The sequence below is a fragment of the Eutrigla gurnardus genome (assembly GCF_963514095.1).
Source record: "Eutrigla gurnardus genome assembly, chromosome: 5".
NCBI classification, from domain to species: domain Eukaryota; kingdom Metazoa; phylum Chordata; class Actinopteri; order Perciformes; family Triglidae; genus Eutrigla; species Eutrigla gurnardus.
In genome coordinates, this window is record NC_139919.1 from 13,847,648 (window position 1) to 13,867,397 (window position 19,750).

Here is a 19,750-nt window from a genome sequence, read left to right on the forward strand (position 1 = left end):
TAAGAAATAGCTAAATCGCACAAGTTACAGAGCTCTGGGTCTGACTGTGTTTCCCTGACTATTTAAGAGCCCTTGAGGGCAATCACAATGATGTATCTTGTATTTTGCACAAACCTATAAACCTACAGTATCAGAATTGTTTGGCCACTTGGGGGCAGCAGAAACAAGATTTGAATTTAACGCATCATTGCTGCTATGCTAAACTTAGTTGCATATAGTTACTAAACACATCCAGCACTTACAGAGCAACATTATTCATTTGGTGCTTCAGACCTGGAGAGTCAAACATCTCGGGGAGCTGTCTGTCTGCTGTGAGGTGGCGAGCTGGGGTCTGTTTCACAAAGCAGGTTTAGTAAAAACCTTGAGTTAGTTAACCCTGAGATGAGGGAAACTCTGGTTTTTCGGTTTCACAAAGCCAGTTCAGCATAAATCTGAGTCAGTTACCCGGGTAACATACTCCGTGAACCTAACCTGCTCGCTAGCAGGTTTGCTTCAACAAACCCTGAGTTTCTCCCTACATGTCTCCGCCTTTTTCCGGAATCTGAACCAACTCTGAAAAATTGTGCCGTCCTTTCATCGTCAACCTAATCGATATGGAAATAAAAGTGATTCTAGCAGCTTTGCGTCGGGAGAGGATTTTGATTACCTTTCCTTCCAATCACATTAGATATTATCTAAACAATATTCTCCGACATTTTCAACATTTCATATCGCGGACATAATCCGCAACCAGATTCTTTGCGGAGCTAGCTTTTTTGCGGGAGATTTATTTCTTAATGAAGTACATTTCTGTGTTGAAATACCTGCTTATATTTACTGTTTAATATGTGAAATATGATTAAAATCATATGCCTTAGTCAACGTATTTGCGCAATATTCTTATGCTTAATTTTCAACTGAAGCCACTTTCTTTCTGTGCCTGGGGGGATTACACCCAATGAAAATGATAATTTATTCAGTGCGCTACTTTGTGAACTACAGGAATTGAACCGCTGTCGCCTGCACCGTGGGCAGCGTTGCTAACCGTTACCCCACAGTGTGCTCTGCAAAGCTGAAAATGAACACGTATTACCTTTAGATCAATCGACTGTTTCATTCAGTTATATACATTAGATCGGGCAGTAATTGTCTGCCACGCCAACTATCGCTACTTTACTGCAGTTACGTTGCTCCGCTTTATCAGGATGAGCTCGTTTTCTACATAAACACTCGGTAATATATAATAACGAGATAATAATCTCCTGGTTGCCATGGTGAATCGTAGTATCGGAGCTCCATTGATGATGGCTGATGAGTCGGCAGGCACGCGCGTAACTCAGAGTTTACATACTCAGAGTTGACTGAACTAATTCAAAACCGCTGTTCTGAAACCGAAAACTCAGAGTTGCCCATCTCAGAGTTGGTCAACTCAGAGTTCAGGGTTAGGTTCAGAGTTTGTTGAACCTGCTTTGTGAAACGGGCCCCAGGTGTCATGTAAAGTGGGTTTTGGTAGCTTTTTCTCTGAAAACAGCTGCCTGAGTCTCAGGAGGTGCTCTTGTTGGCATGGTCAAGTGTTCTTGTATACTACCCTCAAATTGCCACGGTGTGTATGTGAATGTGCATGAGATTACCGTAGATCCTGGTGACCAGATGGCACCTTGCATGTCTGTGCAAATGGGTGAACGTTGACATAGTGTACAGCACTTTGAGAGGGCTTACCTCCCTGGCAGGGTCAGGGGATAATGCTCCATAACGCCTGTCACGTTGTCATTTGATCCATCATTAGTAGTGCAGTGGCTGTTCGGAGCAGGCCGGTCGCTTGGCTCCGGATATTGCTGCTTGTAGTGTTTTTGACAACTGCTTATGGCTCATTGACTCGAGGGACATGAAGAAGACTTTAGTTGTAACATTAGTATATCAGCATCCAGCAGCAATGAGCCACTGTGGAGGACATGCTTGAGTTCTGAAAAACTGTCCCCGTTGCTTCTCAGAGTGCCGTTCATTTGCTTATTCCAAAATGTATGTTGCATGTCCAAATTGTACCAAAGTCAAAACCACACTCCCTTAGGTCCCCAGCAATCCACATGTGATGCATGAAGTAGATCAAATGAACCAACCCCGTCTCGAGGCAGTTTTTTGAACTGCAGAGATTCGTGTTGGTGGATACTAATTTGACATTTTTCTCGTGTAGCTGAGGATTAAAAAATGCCAGTGGAAAGATAATTAGGGTCCTTTGTCCGTGGTGGACACGCAAATGAAATGCGTCCGCATGACTATGCACTAGCTACTGACGTTGATTTAAAAATTGAGATGGGTGAGTGCTGAGGTGGATGGGTCAAACAAACACAAGACTGCGTGTCCCGAACTGTTGCGCGTTTAGAGTGGTTTTCCCCAACCTAACATTTGTTTTGGTGCATAATGTAGTGCTGACTCACACACAGGGGGGGGAAATGTGGTGCAAGCACGAAAGATACTTACAGTTGATACACAGTAAGTTTGAAAGTCGTGCTGAGCAACACAAAAAAAGAGTCAATAGAGTCAACATATTGAACTTTAGTGACTAACTAACAAACCGCCATGAGACTGAGTTCAATGATCAACTCTCAAATGACATACACACAAAGAGATTCCTTGTTTTATCCTCATATAGAAATGTTGATGTCAAGATAATGCATTAATTACACTTTGGATGGTTAAAGATATAGTGAATCTGACAACCAAAGTGCATAACTCAGACTTTATATTTATTATTATTATTATTGCTAGAATAATGAACAGCGAGAGACGTTATACTGCCAAAGCAGTGTTTCTCAGTGAACCAGACCAATTAACACTCGCGCTGACACGAAGCACACCGGCTTCCCTGTGTGTTGTGTGAGGAGGAGGATTATCAAAGAATAACAGAAGATGAGACTTGTTTTCGCTCGTCTTCCCTTCATTTTCTGAGCCCCGTGACTCTCTGTGATAAATAATAGAACTCAAACGCAGCCGTAGGCAGCCGAGAACACAGCGGCTCCCCAAAAATTAAGGCCTCAGATCAAAGGATAGCTGTGGAAATGTATGCACCGGGCTAAGAAATGGCCGTGTGCTTCGGCAGTGCGTGGGCGGGAATCATCTCAGAGCTGTGTTGAGAGAGAGAGAAACGCACACAGATGGAATTAAAATGGCAAATGGTCGACGTCTCTGTCGCACTGATTGAGTTGTGTGTGACCTGTAATCATATTTCTCTCATCATCCACGTGTTAGGATGTGTGTGCATGGGAGGACTGTTAAGGGATTATTAATCCCAACTCTGTCTGCAATTGACTATGGTGACACTCATCACTCACACTCATCTTCTTTGAAAAAATAAAAATAAATAAATAAATATATATATATATATATGATATATACACGAATGACGTTAAATATCTTCATTGGATTTCTGTTAAATGGCATTTGTTAATTGCAAAATCATTTGATTCCAAGGGTCCCATTTTTACTTTGAGCTGCATACGCTTCACTTTCCATGCTTTTTCGGAAGCCCAAGGCTAAGGGTATGATGTAGAAGAGCAGAAACAGCGGGGCTGACAGGTTACCTGCAACGCCTGACTGTCCTACTCACTGTTTCCACTTTGTCAGAGTAATGCAGTTTCTGGACATAGGTTTCCACTTAAGTGGGGGTTTTTTTTACCTCACAGGTTCCAAGCTTTAGGTGGGCTTGCCCAGGTGCAGGCTGCACTGACTAATCCTTGCTGAACGGAGAGACAAGCCTGCCTTGTGATGTCAAACCTCAGATGCACCTGAACATGAACCAAACACACCTTGAGCCTGGGTTAAACAACACCATTTTCCTATAGCAAGGAGCACTTATGGATTAGTCCTGGATCATTACGCTTTGCTGGAATTAATTCTGAATTATCAAGGGCTGAGGATTGAATCGTTTGCTAATTCAAAATGTCAGCCAACCTAAAGTGGAGTTGAAGTTGAGAGAAAGTGCCTGGAAAAACGTACTGGAACATTCCTTTGTGTCTGCTTCAAAAGAAATATTTCAAAGAGTACGTGGGCACCACAAACTGCATGAAATGATGAGTCAGAGCACCGTGCATGCTGATGAAAACATCATATATTCACATATCGATATCAAGTGCAACATCGGTCTCTCGTTTAAGATCTGGTTTGGTTGAATGTCGAGCAGGACGTTCACATCTGCAGACGGAGTGTCTCGTCAATGTCTCCTATTGCAGTTTTCTTTTTTATCAAAATGATGATTATTAAGACCAGATTCTATTCTGCATATCATTTTTATAATAAAGACTATGATGATGAATATGGTATAATGAATATGTTCTTTACTGATTATTACCAAGACAGATTTATGTGCATAGCTAAGCTCTGCAAATATATTCATTTCGATTTTGCTACAGTTATCCCCTGCATGGATAGTCTATGGAAATAAACTAAAGACAGTTGTTAGACTGACTGTAATGATAGTGTGTTGCAGTGCAATTAAGATATATTTAGTCAAATCACAATGTAGAATAAGTAGCTGTTACATGAGACATAGAGCAGGATGTGTGAACTCACATTTTTAACAGGAATGTGGCTTTATGTATTTAGAATTATTCAGTGTGAAATAATGTGTGAAGGCTGTGTTGGTGTAGTTGCATGACCTGTTGACGAGCCCCGATATTATAAGCCTCCTACATTTTAAATAGACAGAAATGGCTTAACGCTGTCGTGACTGTAGTATTAAAACCCTCAAATCTTCCCCACAGCCTCATAGGAAATGTTCAGTTAATCATTCAGTGTCGTTTGGCAGGGGCTGGTTTGTTTGGAATTAATAAATAGAGAGCTGTTATCGGCGAGACCTGATGTAATTACGAATCGCATTCCCCCAAATCAAGAGGGAGGCATTTTAAGAATTTCTAGCTTGTGAGACAGATTACATTATGCATCTCCCGTTTCCCTTTTGGCAGTTTTCATGAGTTTTCTGCTGATTAAGAAAAAAGTTAAATGTATAGATTAAATCAAATGCAGTCTCATTTTTGACTACATTCACTGCTTACAGTCTTCAAATTAAAGTTATTATGATTGCATATAATAATAAAAGTGTAATTCATGTACAGGATTTTCTCTTGGCATCACATAGTGCTAAAACAAATACAGACATAACCTTATATTTGCTCTCTGTCACAAAAGGTCAGTAGGGAAATAACGAATTTGAAATGGATCCATTTTTTTTCTTATTGTAGTGCATAACATGAGTATAAAACTTGACCTTTGGTAACAAATACATTCAAGGATTTAGTGTTGCAATAGGGAACGTTGCATAAGTGAAATGGCAATGACCCTGGGCAAAAGATTGAATGAACACTGAAGGAGACAACAGCTGGTTCCTCATCAAATCCAGACTTCAATTCAAGGTTCATGTCATCACTTACAGAGCTCTGCATGGTAACTGTCGACATTAGAGATCTACTGCAGCAGTATGTCACCTAGGGCCTCTGATCAGGGGTTGTTGGGTGTTCCTCACGCGACAAGCTCCATACATGCATGTCTGTTTGAAAGCAGAACCAGGAGAATGCAGCAATATGTACCTACGTTTGAGCCATCCTGGAAGAAAATCCATATCATTACTTATTATACTAATTACAATTTATTCAATTATCAAGGTTTCAAATGTTCAAGAGATCAAGGTCAATTACAAAGCAGGGCACACATGCTAATCCCGCTATGGGCTAAAACATGACCTGCCTCTGATTGGCTTATCCTGATGTTCTAACCCTGAATCTCAAAACCTAAAAACCGAAACCTAACCAATCCAAACAACAAGGGCAACAAGTAGGCGAGCGTGGGTCAGTTAGGAGAGGAGGTCAATTGAAACAGAGCCGTTTATGCCTAATGCCACAACATGTGACATCACAGAGAGCACATTTCTAACCAAATACACCGATCAGAGAACTTGGGTGTGGTCAGAGGCGAAACCTGAAAGTTAAGGAGGGGATTAAAGAAACAGGTGCTAAAGCAGTCTTTCAGACAGAGGGTGAATAAAGGTATATTAAGACATAAAGTATGAGAAAATGATGTGTTTTTGGAACATGTAAACATGCTCTAGTAGAAACTGAATATACAAGTATGAACAAGAAATGAGCATGATGATCACAGCAGGTAAACGCTGAACCCTGATCTCGTCTGAAAACATCATACTGAGGTTTCCTCTCTGGGCTAGCGTCTCGTCCATTACCGCAAGTGCTATCATTTACATCTAATTAAATGTGCCATTATCAAATTAGTCTAACAGTAGGCTATGCACTGTATGTGGGTAATAGAGATGACAATAATGATGTAAACTGATGAGTTCAAAGAGCCTGATGCCTGGATTTCAACTAATGCCGTTATTCTGATGCCTGATGTTGCACCAGTTTTCCCAGTGACAAGTGCAGCCTGGTGTGAGCGGCGGGGAAGAAAAGAGTGGTTTTGTCCAATACCTTCCAGGAGAGACCTCTGATGAAGAAGGGAACACTGACACCTAGAGGAGGAATACGATACAGTAATACAGAATTGTAGCTTTTCCCTGCAGCCATTTTGTTCTGAATGAATTCATCGCTATCATGTCAAAAGGCACTAACTTGGCTTCATTGTCATCCTATTGACAGAGCCGCATGGTGTCTGTGTACCTGCTGTTTAAGCCTTTACTCTGCAACATTTCCCCTCTATGACGGCCTCTGGCACACAGTGTGTGTGTAACTGGTGCTGGGATGTTGCGTGTTGTTTTGATGCGTTGACTGACCTCGCATCAGAAGCAAGGGGGTCAGGTGTTTCCTGTTTTCCAGGTCATACAATGGAGGACTCGTTAAACGACTTCACAGGCTGCGCCCGCCGGGCTCAGCTGACCCCTCCATCTCCCAGTAGGCTTCCCGTGTCTGAAAGGTGCCGTGTGTGAAGTTGAGTGCTGGGATGTGGTTTGATGGTGAACTGGGCACCGGAAGCCCGAGGTACCGGCTCTGCAAAAAAGGTGAGTAACGCGGTCTGTCATTTACATGTATGAAACGGCACTCGTCAGGATGTTTCCTGCCAAGTGGGCCAAACAAGGGAGACTTTCCTACTCAGATATTATTGGACTGTGCGTGTGTTCAGGAAAATACTGATGCAACCACAATAAAAAAAATCCCCAGGCAAGACGACACAATGAATTATTTGTGTATGATGTGCATTAAATACACCCTGTCGAGTGGGACCTGGCGTGGGGGGATCTATGGGGGAAAATGGGCTGTACTTTGAAAAATAGATAGAAATATTTTTAGAAATGACAGGATAAGTCAATTATATGAAGCTCAGAAATAGAAAGGTGTTTTAAAGCTTTTCTATGCATCACATTCTACATTTTCATTCAGGTGTTTGCTCTATCCTCTCTATTGGCAGGACCAACATTATTGGGAGAATTCAATAATGCCACTATGAATACATGAACTGCTACTCCATATTGTCCCCGAAACAATAAAGTATGATTGAGAAGTGATATAAACCCGGGGGGAAAGGCAGAAGTTAACATATGTTTAAACCTGAATATCCTGAATCATAAATATTACCACATTATATAACATATGCTATAGAATATTCCTATTCGGTGGGTTGCAAATGAGACAATTTAAAAATAGCATTATTAGAAGTCATCAGTTCTTGCCAAGCTGGCAAGACATTGAAATGTGAACCTGGTGCGGCAAATGCTTTTGAAATCCCAGTTGCATAGCAACACTTCTCCATTTGCAGTTAAGCTTCTCTCCACCAAAGAAACAGCTGTCATTTTTGCTTTACAGGCAGCTTTATACAATAAAACTTTTGCAGAGAAAAACATAAACACCATTCTGTTTGAAGAGTATTTTCCCTTCGATCTTAAAACGACTGGACCATTTTTACACTTTGTACTCGAGATATAGTTTTGAAACACATTATCTGAGTAATTAACAACCCCAGACTTTGTAGAGTGCAAATGCAAATCGGTTAGCTTTGAAAATATTTACGGTTCAACCCCCGTAACATTCCTCATAGTGATAAACTAATCAATTATGCACCGCAAGTCAGTAGCCAGCTCTCTTTGCTTTGTGCTCATCTTCCCAGCATTTAAATGGCCTCTTCTTTCTTTTTTAATGAATGAAATCCTGTTTACTTCCGGCCGTGTGAAGTATTCATCAAACAGCCACATAAACAGACGGAATTGCAGTTTATTCACAAGGTGCATTTTAATGTCCTCCACATATACACACATAGACAATCCATGAATACAAATACACACATGTATTATGTATGTGTCCATAGATGGGTGCACAAAAAGACACAAGCATAAAGGTATATGTACAACATAAAGAGAGTAACAGCTGCACACTGACCGCAATCCCCAAATTTGATTTTGCAATTAGGAGAGTCTCAAGGCAGCTTGTTTCATCCATTAAGAGTCTCATAATGCTTCAATGAGATTTGTGGATTGGAGTTGCTGTGCGAGCTTGCACCTTAATTTAAACTACATCTGTGCTCCTCCATGACACACACATCACACAGTGTACAGGTCTGAAAGTGACTTTGACATTGAGCTATCGACAGCCTTATTAAAATATTATTATAGTCAGAATGGGCTGTCAACCACTGACTGTCATTCTTCATTCAACCTTTTTAAAAAGTCCACAGTTGAGAGTTATTTGTTACAAGAAAAGCATTGCTTCCGTCCAAAGCAAAGCACAGAGCTCCCATCAGGTATATCGACTTAATACTTTCTGGACAACAACGTTTTTCCTTTTGGCAGATCGTTTTCAGACTTGAAGAGCTCAGTGGTCAGCAGCAGCAGAGTCGTGGCACTGGAAACACTGAGTGATGGCCAGATGTAATTGGGTGTAAGTGGAAGCACAAATGGGAGGCTTATTTAAGGGAAATTGCTACTTACATGTACAGAAGGTCTTTTATTTGCATGAGAATTAGTCAACACTGTCACAACACAAAGTCAAACCATAACCAAGACATTAACAAAGAGAATGTATTATATCTAACTGTAAGCCCATACAGTTATGTGATGGATATGAACATTTGTGCTGGAATAACAATCTGTTTTCAATGGACATCTAAAGTCTTCAGAGACAATCTAGAGCTGCTGAAAATTTCCAATATTTCCTTCAGGTATATTATATAATAGCTATGTCCAACAGGTAAGGTGAATTCATATATTTTATACATTGGTCACTGATGGTAAATCCAATCCCACAAAACACGTTGAACATGATTACTGATCAATTAATATTCATACCACCGTGGCATCTCATAGATGTGGCCAACTTAGTTTAATGGGCTGTTGCAGAATCATTTCCATGTATATTATACAGCATTCAGCAGTCCCTACACATGCACAGACACACACAAATGCACACACCTCTGTTTGAGCATGCACCAGGTAAAGCTGTCCAATTCCACATTCTGAGGATCCACTTTGGGCTCCTCCTGTGCGTCACACCTGAGAGAACGATGCATTTATCTTGACACACCTTGACACTTTTCCCCCCCCAGTGCTCATCAGTTTGCTGGCCACGCCTGGATGATCATCTAGATCCTGCAATACTGTACTTCTGTAGCTGCACATTTTCTATTTTAGCTGACAAACTGCAAGGCCCTTTTTTGCTCGCTCCATTGAGTCTGCGGTTGAGTTTAGTCTCAGAGGTTTCACTGAGCAAAAATCCCTTTAAAGATGTTTAAGGGCCTATAGTATGCGCGTTCTTGTACTTAGTACAAAGCAGATGTCACTGTCTTGTCAGCAAAACAAAAATGAACGAGCGGTATTCTCGGTGAGGGTGTGGGGGCATACCAGCAACGAGAAGTTCCACAGTTCTAACTGGGGCACGAAGCAAAGTGGCGAAAACAGCAATGCATGGCAGTGCAATGGGAGAGGAGGACCTACAATAGACAGTAGGGTAAAAATATCAAAGGTCAAATATTATCAAGCCCTATGCACAGACGACATGTCAAACATTTCTGGGTAGATCAGGTCAGCAATACGGTGAATTAAATCAAGGAAATATAACATTCAGTCTTTTCGAAGCTGCTGAGGCAACTTTAATACAAACTGGTAATGAGTGTCATATCACAAAGTAGTGAATAAGTTTATCTAGATATTTAATGTACCGGTATGCATTTGTTTGTGCTAATTTTCTCTGCTTTGTCATATAACCTTCAGATGCATCCCTATTTTAACCTTTGACCACACAGTGGAGAACTTCACAGACTGATATGAAAAATGACATGAACATGGATGTGCATTAAAAGATTTACCAGCCATTGTGGGCACAATGTGGCATGCTGCTTGCCTTTTGATATAAAAGAACATATAAGAGAACAGAACTGTGCAGATACACGAGAACACATTTTTGCTTTTCTCCCGGGAGGAAAGGGGGACTGCAAGAGGGCACAATCCCATATTTTTGTGCAACTTGGATTGAATTACATTAGAATTCCTTGGGTGAGACCCAGCATCAAGTGTGCCACTTCCCTTGGAGCCAATGTGAGAGAGCAGGCTTCAGATGTTAATACACATTATTGCTGAGTGCTGCCTTTTTTGAAGGAGGGCATGGCTGTACACTTGGCTGCAGAACATGGAGTCTATCTATTTTTATCTGGGTCCACAGAAGGGCTTCCGGTTGGTGAAACTGCAGAGCAAACAAGTTGTTGCAATTACAAAAGCGAGCCATGCAGAAAATCATTTGACGATAATGCAAATATAAATAATTCCTTGGATTTTTTTCCAGACAGATGGCACACCATGGTAAAGGTATGACTCGGCCATAAGGCTCACATCTGGACGTTAGATTTAACCTGAGGTGATGGTATAAGGGTTGGAGTTAGGAAGACACATCAAGGGCATTGTCAGCAACTAGAGTGCACAATGCAATGTGAAACTTATACAGGAATGTCAAGCATTCAAATATCAAGAGCATATAAGTATGTGTACCTTTCATTCATGTGTCACATATCTATCTATCTATCTATCTATCTATCTATCTATCTATCTATCTATCTATCTATCTATCTATCTGTCTGTCTGTCTGTCTGTCTGTCTGTCTGTCTGTCTGTCTGTCTGTCTATCTATCTATCTATCTATCTATCTATCTATCTATCTATCTATCTCCTCAAAAATATTAATTATTGACGTCACAACACAGTCTTTGTGTGGGCAGCAGACCCAGCAATGGTACACCAGCGCCCTCAAGTGTACACTCAATAAAATTACTCCCGCCCCTAGATGTACCACAGATTTCAGTGACTACCGGTTACAAACCATACCACGCATGCGCAGAATTGAATCCCGTGGCGGGGAAACAAGACGACAACAAACCTCCATTCAACCTCTTCAGGAGCACAGTTGCACTGTTGTAAAGGTTTTAAAGTCGAAAACTCGAAGATGGTTGAAGGTCCGGGGTGCACATTAAACGGGGAGAAAATCCGTGCCAAAGTCCAGAAAGGACAGAAATTGAAGGAAGTCAGAGGCAGTTTGACAACGTCCACCGTAAGTTACGTTATGTCACAATTTTTCGCGGAGGGTTGTTAGCTAACGTAGTTATCAAGCTAACCAGCTGCGCGTTGCTGCTGTTGCTGCGTGGTAACCATGTCACGTCTCTTTGCAGAGGAACAAGTCGGAGGGAAATGCCTTCCAACGGGTTCATGGGTGTCCGTACACCGGAGTGGAGACCCTGGGCAAGGAGCTCTTCATGTACTTTGGTCCGAGAGCGCTGAGGTAACGTGGTGCTGTACGTTTTTATTTACTGTGTGGGCTCCAATACCTGCTAACCCATACCACCACACTATTAGCATGCCTTATAATATGCACTGTGCGTTCCAGTACCCATACTACCATACTAGAGAAATGCCTTACCTTAGCATGTTTCTCTGGCTATTCTGACCCTCAGTCCTCTACAACAAATATGAGCAAGAGGGTCAAAGGTCAAGAGACAATGTTATGAGAAATTAGTATGTACCAATTGAATGCAAACTACATGCTACAGTGTGTACTTTGTAAGGGCAGATGTATGAGTATTAGTATGTACTAAAAGTAAATCATCAATAGACCATTTCACAGAAACATTTTATTTTCTCTTACAGTGTATTTCTGAGTCTGAAATATGTGTATTGCTGTGCAAAATACTTTTACATTAATTAAAAGTAGTAGGTAATGTATCTTTTTGGATGAACTGAACTCTTGTCGGTTGGAGACGTGTAACCAAGGTAACCTGCACCAATCCTCATGTGACCAAACGATGATTTGAAAGATGAACTTATTTTAAAAATAGATCACGCCTAACAAAGTGTGATCTTCTACTTACTTACATTAAAGCATTATTGACATTACAGAGCTGTCTGTCATTGTGTTATCAGTGTTCACTATCGCGTTGCATTGTGGGATATTTATTCCGGCGTAGAGTCCAGTGTTTGCATGCTGTAATATGTCAACACAAATAGTATTCAGTTCGCTAACTATTGGTTTAATCGATCTCACATGCTTTTTTAGCATTCTAAATTGCATGTTATTGTTACCTTTATGTGCATGACATGACTCGACAGGAAGTAAACGTGTCCCAAAGCAGTTTGATTTTTTTCATACTTGCCTCCATCATATTTAGGCTCCATAGGATCACACATTTTGTTAGCTGTGGTACATTAGTAGACATTTGGCAAAATATTTTCCTCAGTATTCTCACTTAATTTAACTAGATGTCAAAGGTTTTTGGTGTGTGTTTCCGGACCGTAATTTTTTTTTCCATGCTTAATGGTTCAAAGAAGGGATGGCCAATGCATTCTCGATCGCTCTTTATGTGATTTTATATTGCAATATCAACACATGGATGTAATTACATTTTCTGTTGAGTCAACTGAGAAACAATATTTGTCTGTTTATCCACTGAATCAGATAAATCCAGATACTTCATTGATTTGCAATGGTCTTATACAATCAGAGATATGAAAGTGACGATTTCAACATTATAAACAGTTTTGTATAATCGTGAATAGACGTAGCCTACAGTTATTTTATTCATCAAATAAACCCAATCTTTTTAGGATTTACAGCTGTATTGGTGTGAGCAAGCAGGCAGGTGTTCGTGCCTTGTGTGAGAACACGTCAGCATACTGTGTGCTTCTTGATAGATACAGTGTCCCAGTCCACTGGGCCCCCATTCTGTCCCTTTGTTGCCAAGTCTTATATATAAATCGAGACATGCTATCTGTAAGTGGAATTTGTCTTTTCTTCCCTTCTTTCTGTCATTCTCACATCCTTTAGAGTCCACTTTGGCATGAATGGATCAATGCGTATAAACCCTGCTGAGAGGAAGGATAGGACCGGCTCCGTACCAGTGCTGGAAATACACCTGACTAACGACATTGTGTGCTTCTTTGACAGCACTGCGGAAATAAGGTAACCGGGACACCAGCATAGCCTAGATAGATTGAGGTGACAGAAGTTCACCTTGGAGTATGAGTCTCATTCAGTGCGAATGTCCTACATTAAGCTGTGTCTGAAGATGGTGGCTATCGTTGCATGAAAAACACAGCATCGACATTTGTCCTGTTCATTGACTTTAAGGTCCTGATGTTCAATTCACTTGCCAGACAGACATTTATTTCTGCTGTCTGAAAATTTAACCTATGCTGTCCTATCTCACAACAAACAAGCCGAAACGGAACGTATGAAACGATTTTGAAACGTACGACCTCGGGAATGTACCAGTTGACCTTGTGGCACACTTTCAGTAACAGCAATATATATTCCAAATGTATTCAAGTACTGTAAAACTGTTTGTTTGCAGGCTGACAGAGGACTGTGAGCAAAGGGTGAGGGCTATGGAGAGTCTGGATGTGTGCTCCCCCAAGTTCAGCTTCTCCCGCTGTGAGGAGGCAGTGAGGAGCCAAAGCAGCAGGATGCTCTGTGACGTTCTCCTAGACCAGGCCGTCATGCCGGGAGTCGGCAACATCATTAAAAACGAAGCCCTGTTTGACTCGGGCCTCCATCCAGCCGTGAAGGTATGGAAAAGATGATGGATTGTGCTCAGCAGAGGAACAAAAAAAGGGAATAAAAATGCAAGACAACTGCAAGAAAAAAAGTTTAAGCTCTTGTATGATTGAGTGATGCATTGCAATGAGGAGGGTGAACCATAGAAAAGACAAAACAACGCATTGCATCACAGACAGGCCTTCCACTCGTCACAGCTTAGAATTGGAGATGTTTTTAATTTATTTTCGTGGTTGTATATACTTTTTATTGAGCCTCAAATAGGAAATTTCCCTCCGACTTTAATACTTAATTATTCATGACCTGGAAATCCTGTCAGGTAAAAGTGGAAAGTTCCAATGCTTCAGATTGCTCATAGAGATCATTCTTAATAGGCAAACTATAGAAAAAAAAGTGCGAGTGTGTTATTTATTTTTTTGTGACCAATCAAGTGCCAGTAAGAGACTCTTTCCTCTACCATTACTCAACTTTTACCAGGCGCTTTGCTCTCCTCGCCTTTTAGAAGGTATTAAATGGGGTTTAAGAATATAGCACACTGGACCAAAACATTAATCTAGGATTTTTGGCCCCTTCTTCCTCTGGGACCACTGAATCTTTATGAGCTTCCCCTCCATTATCGAGCCCCTAGGTGTCCTGGAAGAGCTACGAATGGTGTATGTTTATGTGCTTTAGATCTTTTTTTCCCCTTCTTTTTTCTACACTGTGTGAATCAAGTTCTTGCAGCCGGGGCTTCGAGTCTTGGAAATACATTGTGTATTTCCAAAACTTGAAGCCCAGGCAGCAGTGTAATTTTTCTCTGTTGCATCATTTTAAATCTACTTTTCCCAGTCATGTCCAGTGTTTTTATTGTTTATATGCTTGTATTATTGATTTCCTGACTGTGAAGCACCTTTCATCTCTGTTTTGAAATGAAGAGCTTAACAAATAAGGCTTATTCTCTCTGGCTGTGAACTGTAACTAACTGTGCTGCCTGTATCTTCAGGTTCAGCAGCTGACAGATGAGCGGATCCATCACTTGGTGAAGATGACCCGTGATTTCACTCTTCTGTTTTACAAGGTTTGAAGTTTGTACATGAATGGCAAAAACCTATGCATTTCAAATGTTGTTTTGGTTAATCGTAGCTGTGCATGCACATTTACTTATCGGTATTTAGCTGACACCTCATTTAGACTGACTTGCAATAATAGATTAGCTTGAAATCCTGTACTGCAGAGGAATGAAAGAAAAAGCCAAAGCCCTACTGCCTAGAGAATACGACAAACAAATATTCCAATCCATACATAATAGACAAGGAAAGGTGAATGTTTTTTGTAATTTTCTCTTCATCCCCTTCTTTTTATTGACTCTTGTCCGCCCTCATCATCTCCATCAGTGTCGCAAATCAGGCTCTGCTCTCTGTAAACATTACAAAGTCTACAAGCGTCCCCAGTGTGGCCAGTGCTTTCATGTCATCACAGTCTGTCGTCTTGGAGACAATGGCAGGATGACTTACTTCTGCGAGAGCTGTCAGAAGGGCGATCCCAGCGGGGTTGACATCAGGTAGGAATCCTCATAGACGTTTGGCACTTTGACTGGAAAGGTGTTGTCTTGCATTCTTGTAAGGACTGTTTCATTGGTGTTTGGTGTGGGTGCTGCCCAAAGATATTTGATGCCAATAATGTTGTCAGTACCTGAAGTAAGATAAAAGACCATGTCCTTTTTTAGTTAGGGAAATGTATATACTGTGTATTACAATATATGGATAATTATTTATTGGCTTACATTACATTTAGTGTATTTACATTTTTTTTTAGCAAGATGGTGCTTTTTTCTTTACAATAAAATGTTGCATTATAGGATACATCCTTTTTTCTTTAGATTCTTCTGAAAGCAAGATTTTAGAATGAATACCAAAAAAAAAAGCAACACTGTCATTTTTTCAAAACCTAGTCTTTTCAGAAAGTTCTAAAGCCTTTTAGATAATACGTTCAAATTTAGCGAGGCCATCTTTGCAGGCAGATGGGCTTGGCAGGGAGTGGGAAGTGTTATGGGGGGGAAATGAATGCGCATATAAGGCTGTGTTTGCCAGACAGGGCACAGGCTCAACACCTCCTGGGTTGTGTTTGAGCTAAGCTTTGGAGGGGTTAGAACCTAAAGCCCTTACAACGCATTACACAGCTGATAAAGCAATCTGTGAGGAAAGTTTCCTGAAAGCCGCTGTTACTTTCCTCCTCCATGACTGTTGGCGTTGCAGATTTGCCTTCTTGTCAAACATAGTCGAGCTTCATGTCAGAGCACTAACATGTATGCTTGGAGCAATTATACGAAACACGTTGCCTTGTCGCACATCTTCATCCTCTGCTTGAACTGCAAATGTTTGTTTGGTTAAAGTTGTCTCTTCTCTTTGCCTGTATTTTATATCATCTAGTTGCAATAACAGCGTTTGAATATTTTATAGTTATTGCTTCCAGCAATCCAGTAGCTGTATGATTACATATGCATACATTGTATATACATATGAAAGACTGTAAAGCAATTTAATTAAATAGTCCTTCATGTCACATTTTCTAAAAATGGAAAAACACTCAGTATCCAGTTTATTAGGTAAAACTAATGCAATCAATTAGTTCTCCTTCATAAAGGTTATTGTGGTCAGTATAATGTTTGAGATGATGAGATCATATTAAGAACGTGTTGGTTCAACTGTACAGTCATTTTGTGCTGCTGTGTAATTGTGTTGTTATACTGCAGTACAGTATCAATATTTCATAATAAAGTACTAAACGTATGTCTGTGTAAACACTATGCGAGTACATAATGTACACTGTTACATTATTTCTGCCACAGTGCACACATTTTACTCCTGAGAATGCCTCTTTTTGCAAGGTTTTTACCTTCTTGTGTGTCCTTTTATTCAGTAAGCTCCCAGTCAGAAACAGTTTGATTAGCTGGGCCTACAGTGAGACAGCCAATGATAATGTGGCTAAGAGGGAGGAAGAGGACTGGACCTGTCAACTCTGCACGCTCATCAACCAGCCAGCAGCCAAAGTCTGTGATGCCTGCCTCACTCCAAGACCTGAGGGTGAGCTGAATGTTCTGTTTGTACAGTCACTGAATTTAATGGGGTGACAGAAGGTCCCTGTTAGCAAGAGATAAAATAATAGTAGCTGCTCGGCGGTTTAGCTGAATGATCCCTGATTGATATTGTTTGCCACTGATGCTAAAGTACTTCTGAGCAAGGCACCAGACACCAATACAAGCTGTTGAAGTAAAACTGCAGTCAAGCAGAGTGACTTAGTCGACTCCGCAAGTAATGAGCGTGTCTGTCAGTTGCCCATTTTTCTCTGACAATCTTCAGATAATAGCAGCAGTGACCTAGTGTTGGGAAGTAATGTCCTTGCTGTCTCTCTGCAGCAACCACCAAAACACAGTTTTCACAGTACTTTGGATTTTTTTTTTTTTTATTGTTTTAGGATTATACTGTCGAATTTCGTTTGACGTTTTTCTTTAATGACAGCTGATTAACACTAAATTGCTACTTAATTGCAAACTATCAAATGTCAGCCTTACATTTTGGCCTCTCCTGCACTTGGTTGCGATAATGTTCTCAACCCAAAAAAATCACACTTTGTAAAGGACAGACATCTGCATTTACAGTGCATATTACACTGGAAATTCTTTGTAGATCACTTAGTATAGGTATATGTTTACGTTGTTCTTAAAAGGGTCTTTTCCTATTGATCAAAGTAAAAAAAAAAAATCCCCCCCAAAAGTTCCCTCTAATTTTTACAATGGTGTTGTACTCAACTGTTCTAACATTTGAATACATCCACGAAAGTCCACTAAATCTAAATGGGCTGTGCATATTTGTAGTACAATATCAATATATGCATATTTTGCATAAACTATTCTTTTGAAATTTTGTAGAAATGAATAATTTATTCCTACAGAGAGAGTTGATTGAGCACACTTGCTCTTTGCAGGAACATTCTGATTTGCATTTGTACAGTAATACATTTACATTTCCTACCATTGACCACTGAGCTGCTCCACTAAAACAGCTGTAGGTTAAGTGCCTTGCCCAAGGGTATGTCTATGGTCGTTGAGGGAGAGGAGAGTAATACTTAACCATTGCTCTGTGTTGATGACTCTGATGTCGGGCATCGTAGTTCACCATTACTGAAAACTCAGCCTATTTATTTTCAGAGTTTTATTATACGGGGATCATTTCACAGAATTTTGCATAAGGGCATCTTCAGCACAGCAGATTGTGTGACATTTTATTTGACGACACAGCGCGGCAGTCTGCTGCTTACTGGTAAATTTTAATGGCAAGATAACCACTTAAAGCCGACAACAACCTGCATTTTATGAGAGCAGCCAGTGCATCGGAATAAGCTGCAGCTGCCGAACATGAAATGAGTTTTCCCACTCTGGCTCCATCTCCACAGTCCGCAAAGATGACATTGACACTGAGGCAGCACCCTTCACCGCTGATTTGATTAAATACCCCTGCACTGCCTTCAAGAAGCCACAAGAGGAGCTCAAAGTCAACTGGAGGTCTGCGTTCGGGACTTCGACCCTTGTTTTCTCTGACTTGAGCAAGAAGCCAAAGCCTGTAAACTCCCCACTCTCCCGAGTCGGCAGTCATTTGAATTCCTTGGCGGCAGAGCGAGGTTTATATAAATACAGCGTCTGCCAAGGGACAACAAGCCCCAATTATGCCTCTGGTGGCTGGCAGAGGCAAACTGCCGAGCTCTCCAATGGGGAATCACTGGCCTCCTACAGTCACCCATCCAAGAAAATGAGAATTGATCACAGTCCCTTTCCCAGTAACAATGCTCAAACTGGAGCCCCCAACTCAGGGTGAGTGAATATCTAGCTTTGCTTTCCATGAATAAGTTTATAATAAGAGAAGTTTCTTGCAACCTCAGGGAGATAAGTGGGATAAAGAAGCATCTGACTGTGGAATTTTATAGCAACATGGTTAGAAAAAACAAGGGTTCAGATTGATGAATAGCCATAGGATGCCATGCAAATACCATTATTACCAACACATGCCACCACACGGATGGAAGGAGGCTGTTTGTTCGCTAATAAGGGTTGATGTGATGGGTGTACTCGTGTTTTACTTGACCTTTATCTCAAACAAATAAGACTTGTTTTCTTCACTTCTGTCAGTATGTGCAAAGCAGAAGTGAAAAGCCGCAGCTCCTCCATCTCTTCCAGTCCCAGCGCCCCTTGTTGTGCATCCCATCGTCGTCCAGCTGTCATCAGAGTGGTCCACAAGGAGGGGGAGAATAAGGGACGACAGTTCTACGGCTGCTCCCTTCCCAGGGAAACCAAGTGTAACTTCTTCGAGGTGAGAATGGAAAGGAATTTATCTCTATGACATTATGTTGCCTGGAAAATAAACAACTTTAAATTATTCTTTTTAAGTATCTGTTAATTCCCGTCTGGCCCCAAACATCGCAATATGTTGGCATCAATTTAAATGCCTGAAATAAAAGATAAGAACAAAGTTAATAAAACCTTTTATCCTCTGTTGCAGTGGGCTGACTTGCACTTCCCTTTCTGTCACCATGAGAAACGCTGCCTAATGAGGACGGTTTTGAAACTGGGACCCAACAATGGCCGGAATTTCTACACTTGCAGCTTTCAAAAGGGTAAACAGTGTGAGTTTTTCCAGTGGGCTGAGAATGGACCAGGCGTATCCATCCTCCCTGGTTGCTAATGTGTCTCAACAATGTATTACTTCTACACAAAACTCAGAA

General features: G+C 40.9%; 1 protein-coding gene across 1 annotated transcript; it reads left to right on the forward strand.

Annotated features, from left to right (window-relative positions):
• The first annotated feature begins 11,351 nt into the window (after positions 1-11,351).
• On the forward strand, positions 11,352-19,725 carry neil3 (nei-like DNA glycosylase 3). The gene is made up of 10 exons (XM_084009732.1): positions 11,352-11,500; positions 11,619-11,728; positions 13,268-13,402; positions 13,794-14,007; positions 14,979-15,053; positions 15,370-15,536; positions 16,895-17,058; positions 18,428-18,842; positions 19,158-19,338; positions 19,528-19,725. The coding sequence occupies exons 1-10, from the start codon at positions 11,396-11,398 to the stop codon at positions 19,708-19,710; spliced, it is 1,749 nt and encodes a 582-aa protein (XP_083865858.1). The 5' UTR covers positions 11,352-11,395; the 3' UTR covers positions 19,711-19,725.
• Positions 19,726-19,750: the final 25 nt, after the last annotated feature.